The sequence below is a fragment of the Oncorhynchus gorbuscha genome, linkage group LG07, assembly GCF_021184085.1.
Source record: "Oncorhynchus gorbuscha isolate QuinsamMale2020 ecotype Even-year linkage group LG07, OgorEven_v1.0, whole genome shotgun sequence".
Lineage (NCBI taxonomy): Eukaryota > Metazoa > Chordata > Actinopteri > Salmoniformes > Salmonidae > Oncorhynchus > Oncorhynchus gorbuscha.
In genome coordinates this window covers 242,501-255,000 of record NC_060179.1, presented here as the reverse complement: position 1 = coordinate 255,000, position 12,500 = coordinate 242,501, and the positions used below count along the sequence as shown (strand labels likewise).

Below are 12,500 nucleotides of genomic sequence, written 5' to 3'. Positions count from 1 at the left end.
CCTCACCTGATTACACAGGATAACAGATCAACACACTGTTCTGCTAGAGTCCTCTTCCTCCTCACCTGATTACACAGGATAACAGATCAACACACTGTTCTGCTAGAGTCCTCTTCCCCCTCACCTGATTACACAGGATAACAGATCAACACACTGTTCTGCTAGGGTCCTCTTCCCCCTCACCTGATTACACAGGATAACAGATCAACACACTGTTCTGCTAGAGTCCTTTTCCCCCTCACCTGATTACACAGGATAACAGATCAACACACTGTTCTGCTAGAGTCCTCTTCCCCCTCACCTGATTACACAGGATAACAGATCAACACACTGTTCTGCTAGGGTCCTCTTCCTCCTCACCTGATTACACAGGATAACAGATCAACACACTGTTCTGCTAGAGTCCTCTTCCTCCTCACCTGATTACACAGGATAACAGATCAACACACTGTTCTGCTAGAGTCCTCTTCCCCCTCACCTGATTACACAGGATAACAGATCAACACACTGTTCTGCTAGGGTCCTCTTCCCCCTCACCTGATTACACAGGATAACAGATCAACACACTGTTCTGCTAGAGTCCTCTTCCCCCTCACCTGATTACACAGGATAACAGATCAACACACTGTTCTGCTAGAGTCCTCTTCCCCTCACCTGATTACACAGGATAACAGATCAACACACTGTTCTGCTAGAGTCCTCTTCCCCTCACCTGATTACACAGGATAACAGATCAACACACTGTTCTGCTAGGGTCCTCTTCCCCTCACCTGATTACACAGGATAACAGATCAACACACTGTTCTGCTAGAGTCCTCTTCCCCCTCACCTGATTACACAGGATAACAGATCAACACACTGTTCTGCTAGAGTCCTCTTCCCCCTCACCTGATTACACAGGATAACAGATCAACACACTGTTCTGCTAGAGTCCTCTTCCCCCTCACCTGATTACACAGGATAACAGATCAACACACTGTTCTGCTAGGGTCCTCTTCCCCTCACCTGATTACACAGGATAACAGATCAACACACTGTTCTGCTAGAGTCCTCTTCCCCCTCACCTGATTACACAGGATAACAGATCAACACACTGTTCTGCTAGGGTCCTCTTCCCCCTCACCTGATTACACAGGATAACAGATCAACACACTGTTCTGCTAGAGTCCTCTTCCCCCTCACCTGATTACACAGGATAACAGATCAACACACTGTTCTGCTAGGGTCCTCTTCCCCCTCACCTGATTACACAGGATAACAGATCAACACACTGTTCTGCTAGAGTCCTCTTCCCCCTCACCTGATTACACAGGATAACAGATCAACACACTGTTCTGCTAGGGTCCTCTTCCCCTCACCTGATTACACAGGATAACAGATCAACACACTGTTCTGCTAGGGTCCTCTTCCCCTCACCTGATTACACAGGATAACAGATCAACACACTGTTCTGCTAGGGTCCTCTTCCCCCTCACCTGATTACACAGGATAACAGATCAACACACTGTTCTGCTAGAGTCCTCTTCCCCCTCACCTGATTACACAGGATAACAGATCAACACACTGTTCTGCTAGAGTCCTCTTCCCCTCACCTGATTACACAGGATAACAGATCAACACACTGTTCTGCTAGGGTCCTCTTCCCCCTCACCTGATTACACAGGATAACAGATCAACACACTGTTCTGCTAGAGTCCTCTTCCCCCTCACCTGATTACACAGGATAACAGATCAACACACTGTTCTGCTAGGGTCCTCTTCCCCCTCACCTGATTACACAGGATAACAGATCAACACACTGTTCTGCTAGAGTCCTCTTCCCCCTCACCTGATTACACAGGATAACAGATCAACACACTGTTCTGCTAGGGTCCTCTTCCCCCTCACCTGATTACACAGGATAACAGATCAACACACTGTTCTGCTAGAGTCCTCTTCCCCTCACCTGATTACACAGGATAACAGATCAACACACTGTTCTGCTAGGGTCCTCTTCCCCCTCACCTGATTACACAGGATAACAGATCAACACACTGTTCTGCTAGGGTCCTCTTCCCCCTCACCTGATTACACAGGATAACAGATCAACACACTGTTCTGCTAGGGTCCTCTTCTTCCCCTCACCTGATTACACAGGATAACAGATCAACACACTGTTCTGCTAGAGTCCTCTCCCCCTCACCTGATTACACAGGATAACAGATCAACACACTGTTCTGCTAGGGTCCTCTTCCCCCTCACCTGATTACACAGGATAACAGATCAACACACTGTTCTGCTAGGGTCCTCTTCCTCCTCACCTGATTACACAGGATAACAGATCAACACACTGTTCTGCTATGGTCCTCTTCCCCCTCACCTGATTACACAGGATAACAGATCAACACACTGTTCTGCTAGGGTCCTCTTCCTCCTCACCTGATTACACAGGATAACAGATCAACACACTGTTCTGCTAGGGTCCTCTTCCCCCTCACCTGATTACACAGGATAACAGATCAACACACTGTTCTGCTAGGGTCCTCTTCCTCCTCACCTGATTACACAGGATAACAGATCAACACACTGTTCTGCTAGGGTCCTCTTCCCCTTCACCTGATTACACAGGATAACAGATCAACACACTGTTCTGCTAGAGTCCTCTTCCCCCTCACCTGATTACACAGGATAACAGATCAACACACTGTTCTGCTAGAGTCCTCTTCCCCCTCACCTGATTACACAGGATAACAGATCAACACACTGTTCTGCTAGGGTCCTCTTCCCCCTCACCTGATTACACAGGATAACAGATCAACACACTGTTCTGCTAGGGTCCTCTTCCCCCTCACCTGATTACACAGGATAACAGATCAACACACTGTTCTGCTAGGGTCCTCTTCCTCCTCACCTGATTACACAGGATAACAGATCAACACACTGTTCTGCTAGGGTCCTCTTCCTCCTCACCTGATTACACAGGATAACAGATCAACACACTGTTCTGCTAGGGTCCTCTTCCTCCTCACCTGATTACACAGGATAACAGATCAACACACTGTTCTGCTAGAGTCCTCTTCCCCCTCACCTGATTACACAGGATAACAGATCAACACACTGTTCTGCTAGGGTCCTCTTCCTCCTCACCTGATTACACAGGATAACAGATCAACACACTGTTCTGCTAGGGTCCTCTTCCCCTCACCTGATTACACAGGATAACAGATCAACACACTGTTCTGCTAGAGTCCTCTTCCTCCTCACCTGATTACACAGGATAACAGATCAACACACTGTTCTGCTAGAGTCCTCTTCCTCCTCACCTGATTACACAGGATAACAGATCAACACACTGTTCTGCTAGAGTCCTCTTCCTCCTCACCTGATTACACAGGATAACAGATCAACACACTGTTCTGCTAGGGTCCTCTTCCTCCTCACCTGATTACACAGGATAACAGATCAACACACTGTTCTGCTAGGGTCCTCTTCCTCCTCACCTGATTACACAGGATAACAGATCAACACACTGTTCTGCTAGGGTCCTCTTCCTCCTCACCTGATTACACAGGATAACAGATCAACACACTGTTCTGCTAGGGTCCTCTTCCTCCTCACCTGATTACACAGGATAACAGATCAACACACTGTTCTGCTAGGGTCCTCTTCCTCCTCACCTGATTACACAGGATAACAGATCAACACACTGTTCTGCTAGGGTCCTCTTCCTCCTCACCTGATTACACAGGATAACAGATCAACACACTGTTCTGCTAGAGTCCTCTTCCCCCTCACCTGATTACACAGGATAACAGATCAACACACTGTTCTGCTAGGGTCCTCTTCCTCCTCACCTGATTACACAGGATAACAGATCAACACACTGTTCTGCTAGGGTCCTCTTCCCCCTCACCTGATTACACAGGATAACAGATCAACACACTGTTCTGCTAGAGTCCTCTTCCTCCTCACCTGATTACACAGGATAACAGATCAACACACTGTTCTGCTAGAGTCCTCTTCCTCCTCACCTGATTACACAGGATAACAGATCAACACACTGTTCTGCTAGAGTCCTCTTCCTCCTCACCTGATTACACAGGATAACAGATCAACACACTGTTCTGCTAGGGTCCTCTTCCTCCTCACCTGATTACACAGGATAACAGATCAACACACTGTTCTGCTAGGGTCCTCTTCCTCCTCACCTGATTACACAGGATAACAGATCAACACACTGTTCTGCTAGGGTCCTCTTCCTCCTCACCTGATTACACAGGATAACAGATCAACACACTGTTCTGCTAGGGTCCTCTTCCTCCTCACCTGATTACACAGGATAACAGATCAACACACTGTTCTGCTAGGGTCCTCTTCCTCCTCACCTGATTACACAGGATAACAGATCAACACACTGTTCTGCTAGGGTCCTCTTCCCCCTCACCTGATTACACAGGATAACAGATCAACACACTGTTCTGCTAGGGTCCTCTTCCTCCTCACCTGATTACACAGGATAACAGATCAACACACTGTTCTGCTAGGGTCCTCTTCCCCCTCACCTGATTACACAGGATAACAGATCAACACACTGTTCTGCTAGAGTCCTCTTCCCCTCACCTGATTACACAGGATAACAGATCAACACACTGTTCTGCTAGAGTCCTCTTCCCCCTCACCTGATTACACAGGATAACAGATCAACACACTGTTCTGCTAGGGTCCTCTTCCCCCTCACCTGATTACACAGGATAACAGATCAACACACTGTTCTGCTAGGGTCCTCTTCCCCTCACCTGATTACACAGGATAACAGATCAACACACTGTTCTGCTAGGGTCCTCTTCCTCCTCACCTGATTACACAGGATAACAGATCAACACACTGTTCTGCTAGGGTCCTCTTCCTCCTCACCCGATTACACAGGATAACAGATCAACACACTGTTCTGCTAGGGTCCTCTTCCTCCTCACCTGATTACACAGGATAACAGATCAACACACTGTTCTGCTAGAGTCCTCTTCCCCCTCACCTGATTACACAGGATAACAGATCAACACACTGTTCTGCTAGGGTCCTCTTCCTCCTCACCTGATTACACAGGATAACAGATCAACACACTGTTCTGCTAGGGTCCTCTTCCCCCTCACCTGATTAGTCAGGATAACAGATCAACACACTGTTCTGCTAGAGTCCTCTTCCTCCTCACCTGATTACACAGGATAACAGATCAACACACTGTTCTGCTAGAGTCCTCTTCCCCCTCACCTGATTACACAGGATAACAGATCAACACACTGTTCTGCTAGGGTCCTCTTCCCCCTCACCTGATTACACAGGATAACAGATCAACACACTGTTCTGCTAGAGTCCTCTTCCCCCTCACCTGATTACACAGGATAACAGATCAACACACTGTTCTGCTAGAGTCCTCTTCCCCCTCACCTGATTACACAGGATAACAGATCAACACACTGTTCTGCTAGGGTCCTCTTCCTCCTCACCTGATTACACAGGATAACAGATCAACACACTGTTCTGCTAGAGTCCTCTTCCTCCTCACCTGATTACACAGGATAACAGATCAACACACTGTTCTGCTAGAGTCCTCTTCCCCCTCACCTGATTACACAGGATAACAGATCAACACACTGTTCTGCTAGGGTCCTCTTCCCCCTCACCTGATTACACAGGATAACAGATCAACACACTGTTCTGCTAGAGTCCTCTTCCCCCTCACCTGATTACACAGGATAACAGATCAACACACTGTTCTGCTAGAGTCCTCTTCCCCCTCACCTGATTACACAGGATAACAGATCAACACACTGTTCTGCTAGAGTCCTCTTCCCCCTCACCTGATTACACAGGATAACAGATCAACACACTGTTCTGCTAGGGTCCTCTTCCCCTCACCTGATTACACAGGATAACAGATCAACACACTGTTCTGCTAGAGTCCTCTTCCCCCTCACCTGATTACACAGGATAACAGATCAACACACTGTTCTGCTAGAGTCCTCTTCCCCCTCACCTGATTACACAGGATAACAGATCAACACACTGTTCTGCTAGAGTCCTCTTCCCCCTCACCTGATTACACAGGATAACAGATCAACACACTGTTCTGCTAGGGTCCTCTTCCCCTCACCTGATTGATTACACAGGATAACAGGATCAACACACTGTTCTGCTAGGGTCCTCTTCCCCCTCACCTGATTACACAGGATAACAGATCAACACACTGTTCTGCTAGAGTCCTCTTCCCCCTCACCTGATTACACAGGATAACAGATCAACACACTGTTCTGCTAGGGTCCTCTTCCCCCTCACCTGATTACACAGGATAACAGATCAACACACTGTTCTGCTAGAGTCCTCTTCCCCCTCACCTGATTACACAGGATAACAGATCAACACACTGTTCTGCTAGGGTCCTCTTCCCCTCACCTGATTACACAGGATAACAGATCAACACACTGTTCTGCTAGGGTCCTCTTCCCCTCACCTGATTACACAGGATAACAGATCAACACACTGTTCTGCTAGGGTCCTCTTCCCCCTCACCTGATTACACAGGATAACAGATCAACACACTGTTCTGCTAGAGTCCTCTTCCCCCTCACCTGATTACACAGGATAACAGATCAACACACTGTTCTGCTAGGGTCCTCTTCCCCCTCACCTGATTACACAGGATAACAGATCAACACACTGTTCTGCTAGGGTCCTCTTCCTCCTCACCTGATTACACAGGATAACAGATCAACACACTGTTCTGCTATGGTCCTCTTCCCCTCACCTGATTACACAGGATAACAGATCAACACACTGTTCTGCTAGGGTCCTCTTCCCCTCACCTGATTACACAGGATAACAGATCAACACACTGTTCTGCTAGGGTCCTCTTCCCCTCACCTGATTACACAGGATAACAGATCAACACACTGTTCTGCTAGGGTCCTCTTCCTCCTCACCTGATTACACAGGATAACAGATCAACACACTGTTCTGCTAGGGTCCTCTTCCCCCTCACCTGATTACACAGGATAACAGATCAACACACTGTTCTGCTAGAGTCCTCTTCCCCTCACCTGATTACACAGGATAACAGATCAACACACTGTTCTGCTAGAGTCCTCTTCCCCCTCACCTGATTACACAGGATAACAGATCAACACACTGTTCTGCTAGGGTCCTCTTCCCCCTCACCTGATTACACAGGATAACAGATCAACACACTGTTCTGCTAGGGTCCTCTTCCCCCTCACCTGATTACACAGGATAACAGATCAACACACTGTTCTGCTAGGGTCCTCTTCCTCCTCACCTGATTACACAGGATAACAGATCAACACACTGTTCTGCTAGGGTCCTCTTCCTCCTCACCTGATTACACAGGATAACAGATCAACACACTGTTCTGCTAGGGTCCTCTTCCTCCTCACCTGATTACACAGGATAACAGATCAACACACTGTTCTGCTAGAGTCCTCTTCCCCTCACCTGATTACACAGGATAACAGATCAACACACTGTTCTGCTAGGGTCCTCTTCCTCCTCACCTGATTACACAGGATAACAGATCAACACACTGTTCTGCTAGGGTCCTCTTCCCCCTCACCTGATTACACAGGATAACAGATCAACACACTGTTCTGCTAGAGTCCTCTTCCTCCTCACCTGATTACACAGGATAACAGATCAACACACTGTTCTGCTAGAGTCCTCTTCCTCCTCACCTGATTACACAGGATAACAGATCAACACACTGTTTCTGTCCTCTTCCTCCTCACCTGATTACACAGGATAACAGTCACTGTTCTCTTCCTCCTCACCTGATTACACAGGATAACAGATCAACACACTGTTCTGCTAGGGTCCTCTTCCTCCTCACCTGATTACACAGGATAACAGATCAACACACTGTTCTGCTAGGGTCCTCTTCCTCCTCACCTGATTACACAGGATAACAGATCAACACACTGTTCTGCTAGGGTCCTCTTCCTCCTCACCTGATTACACAGGATAACAGATCAACACACTGTTCTGCTAGGGTCCTCTTCCTCCTCACCTGATTACACAGGATAACAGATCAACACACTGTTCTGCTAGGGTCCTCTTCCCCTCACCTGATTACACAGGATAACAGATCAACACACTGTTCTGCTAGGGTCCTCTTCCTCCTCACCTGATTACACAGGATAACAGATCAACACACTGTTCTGCTAGGGTCCTCTTCCCCCTCACCTGATTACACAGGATAACAGATCAACACACTGTTCTGCTAGAGTCCTCTTCCCCCTCACCTGATTACACAGGATAACAGATCAACACACTGTTCTGCTAGAGTCCTCTTCCCCCTCACCTGATTACACAGGATAACAGATCAACACACTGTTCTGCTAGGGTCCTCTTCCCCCTCACCTGATTACACAGGATAACAGATCAACACACTGTTCTGCTAGGGTCCTCTTCCCCCTCACCTGATTACACAGGATAACAGATCAACACACTGTTCTGCTAGGGTCCTCTTCCTCCTCACCTGATTACACAGGATAACAGATCAACACACTGTTCTGCTAGGGTCCTCTTCCTCCTCACCCGATTACACAGGATAACAGATCAACACACTGTTCTGCTAGGGTCCTCTTCCTCCTCACCTGATTACACAGGATAACAGATCAACACACTGTTCTGCTAGAGTCCTCTTCCCCCTCACCTGATTACACAGGATAACAGATCAACACACTGTTCTGCTAGGGTCCTCTTCCTCCTCACCTGATTACACAGGATAACAGATCAACACACTGTTCTGCTAGGGTCCTCTTCCCCCTCACCTGATTAGTCAGGATAACAGATCAACACACTGTTCTGCTAGAGTCCTCTTCCTCCTCACCTGATTACACAGGATAACAGATCAACACACTGTTCTGCTAGAGTCCTCTTCCCCTCACCTGATTACACAGGATAACAGATCAACACACTGTTCTGCTAGGGTCCTCTTCCCCCTCACCTGATTACACAGGATAACAGATCAACACACTGTTCTGCTAGGGTCCTCTTCCCCCTCACCTGATTACACAGGATAACAGATCAACACACTGTTCTGCTAGGGTCCTCTTCCTCCTCACCCGATTACACAGGATAACAGATCAACACACTGTTCTGCTAGGGTCCTCTTCCTCCTCACCCGATTACACAGGATAACAGATCAACACACTGTTCTGCTAGGGTCCTCTTCCTCCTCACCTGATTACACAGGATAACAGATCAACACACTGTTCTGCTAGAGTCCTCTTCCCCCTCACCTGATTACACAGGATAACAGATCAACACACTGTTCTGCTAGGGTCCTCTTCCTCCTCACCTGATTACACAGGATAACAGATCAACACACTGTTCTGCTAGAGTCCTCTTCCCCCTCACCTGATTACACAGGATAACAGATCAACACACTGTTCTGCTAGGGTCCTCTTCCCCCTCACCTGATTACACAGGATAACAGATCAACACACTGTTCTGCTAGGGTCCTCTTCCCCCTCACCTGATTACACAGGATAACAGATCAACACACTGTTCTGCTAGGGTCCTCTTCCCCCTCACCTGATTACACAGGATAACAGATCAACACACTGTTCTGCTAGGGTCCTCTTCCCCTCACCTGATTACACAGGATAACAGATCAACACACTGTTCTGCTAGGGTCCTCTTCCCCTCACCTGATTACACAGGATAACAGATCAACACACTGTTCTGCTAGGGTCCTCTTCCTCCTCACCTGATTACACAGGATAACAGATCAACACACTGTTCTGCTAGGGTCCTCTTCCTCCTCACCTGATTACACAGGATAACAGATCAACACACTGTTCTGCTAGGGTCCTCTTCCCCCTCACCTGATTACACAGGATAACAGATCAACACACTGTTCTGCTAGGGTCCTCTTCCCCCTCACCTGATTACACAGGATAACAGATCAACACACTGTTCTGCTAGGGTCCTCTTCCTCCTCACCTGTTTACACAGGATAACAGATCAACACACTGTTCTGCTAGGGTCCTCTTCCCCCTCACCTGATTACACAGGATAACAGATCAACACACTGTTCTGCTAGGGTCCTCTTCCCCCTCACCTGATTACACAGGATAACAGATCAACACACTGTTCTGCTAGGGTCCTCTTCCCCCTCACCTGATTACACAGGATAACAGATCAACACACTGTTCTGCTAGGGTCCTCTTCCTCTTCACCTGATTACACAGGATAACAGATCAACACACTGTTCTGTTCTAACCCGGATGTCATAAGGTGAATGCACCAATTTGTAAGTCGCTCTGGATAAGAGCGTCTGCTAAATGACTTAAATGTAATGTAAATGTAACCCAACACACTCCAACCGACCCGTGTTCTGTTCTAACCCAACACACTCCAACCGACCCGTGTTCTGTTCTAACCCAACACACTCCAACCGACCCGTGTTCTGTTCTAACCCAACACACTCCAACCGACCCGTGTTCTGTTCTAACCCAACACACTCCAACCGACCCCTGTTCTGTTCTAACCCAACACACTCCAACCGACCCCTGTTCTGTTCTAACCCAACACACTCCAACCAACCTGTGTTCTGTTCTAACCCAACACACTCCAACCAACCTGTGTTCTGTTCTAACCCAACACACTCCAACCGACCCGTGACGAACAGATGATGATGACAATAATATGTGTGCCTCTTACATTTAGTCCCGCCTCCTCCCAGCGATAGCTGTTGTATTGGTCGATCATACACTGGGTCTTGTCAGTGAAGGCTGTGATTGATGCGTTGCTCCACCACTGGTCCATGTTACCATCCTTATCATACTTCCTCCCTAAACAAACACACGCACATTCTTTATAAAAGTGTGTTTGTTTGTTTGTGTGTAGTTGTAATGCACTGTATGTGACTCACCATTGTTGTCAAAGCCGTGTGTTAGTTCATGTCCTACAATCACTCCTATGGCTCCATAGCTAAGAGACCTGAACACACACACCAGAAATATGTTCATCGGCTAATGAATGGCTCTGCCAGTGTGTGTGTGTGTGTGTGTGTGTGTGTGTGTGTGTGTGTGTGTGTGTGTGTGTGTGTGTGTGTGTGTGTGTGTGTGTGTGTGTGTGTGTGTGTGTGTGTGTGTGTGTGTGTGTGTGTGTGTGAACTCACCGAGGATAGTCCCGCCCCCAGAAGAAAGGCTTCTGGAGCTCTCCAGCAGGGAACCCTGAGTAAAAAACACAGAACAGTTTGAATCCAGTGCCAACGCAATGTGTTTGAGTGTGTGTGCGCGTGTGTATCTTACTGATTTGATTGGTGGAGGAGCTGTAGAACGCATTGACTGTCGTGGGATTGGTGAACCACCTAGAACACACACCGAAAGAGACATCACAAGCAGGAAGTCAACCGCCAGGGTGGTTGCCATCAGTGATGTAGTGGTAAAACAATAGGTAGGTAAACGCTGACAGATATCTGCAGTGAATAGAGTAGTGTTGTACTGGCCTTTCTTTCACTAACACACTGTAGGGTTAGGGTTAGACCTAACCCACTAACACACTGTAGGGTTAGGGTTAGCCCTAACCCACTAACACACTGTAGGGTTAGGGTTAGACCTAACCCACTAACACACTGTAGGGTTAGGGTTAGCCCTAACCCACTAACACACTGTAGGGTTAGGGTTAGCCCTAACCCACTAACACACTGTAGGGTTAGGGTTAGCCCTAACCCACTAACCCACCTAGCTATTTAAAGATGAATGCACTGACAGGAATTGGCTCGGGATAACAGCATATGCAAAATGACTCAAATGTCATGAAAATGGAAGTAATGCTCCCAATACTTTCAATGCATTTTTCTACGATTGGTGGGTTTCTCCACCAGTGGTTTTGTCATAGCAGCTCACTCAGTGCGAGGGACAGTCCTCCGCAGCCAGTTGAGATCCGATTGGGCAATGAAACGCAGAGTCTGCATCACATTATCGAAGTAGTTGTCCTCAGAGAATACAAGCTACACACACACACACACACACACACACACACACACACACACACACACACACACACACACACACACACACACACACACACACACACACACACACACACACACGCGCACGCGCACACACACACGCGCACACGCACACACACACAGACACAGACACACACACACACAAATTAGTACACACACACTAATATATGGACACTAACATACATAAACACACATAGATTAATCCACACCTGTTTTATGTCTTGGTTGATGTAGGTGTCATTCAGTATGAACTCAGGATAGCCAACCTTGGCCAGGACTGTCTGAGCCTGGAGAGAGACAGAGAGAGACTACACCAGCATTTTGGATTAAGACAGACGGACAGACAAGCTAGACAAACAGACAGACAGAAACCTTTTCTATAGCTTTCTTCTTGGTCGGTCCATCCATCCAGTCGTTGTCTCTCTCCAGCATGTTGATGAACGCCCAGCGAACTCCTTCAATTAGCTCC

General features: G+C 47.6%; 1 protein-coding gene across 1 annotated transcript in view; it reads right to left on the bottom strand.

The window, feature by feature from the left end:
* The window catches only part of phex (phosphate regulating endopeptidase homolog, X-linked), a 37,681-nt gene that overhangs the window by 3,379 nt on the left and 21,802 nt on the right, over positions 1 to 12,500 (bottom strand). The window contains exons 12-18 of the mRNA XM_046355385.1: positions 12,404 to 12,500; positions 12,241 to 12,318; positions 11,907 to 12,010; positions 11,310 to 11,368; positions 11,177 to 11,231; positions 10,928 to 10,995; positions 10,717 to 10,847 (exon numbers count right to left, since the gene is read on the bottom strand). The exon at positions 12,404 to 12,500 is cut by the window's right edge and continues 5 nt beyond it. Of these exons, the coding sequence (XP_046211341.1) occupies positions 10,717 to 10,847; positions 10,928 to 10,995; positions 11,177 to 11,231; positions 11,310 to 11,368; positions 11,907 to 12,010; positions 12,241 to 12,318; positions 12,404 to 12,500 (592 nt within the window). The remainder of the gene's footprint in view (positions 1 to 10,716; positions 10,848 to 10,927; positions 10,996 to 11,176; positions 11,232 to 11,309; positions 11,369 to 11,906; positions 12,011 to 12,240; positions 12,319 to 12,403) is intronic.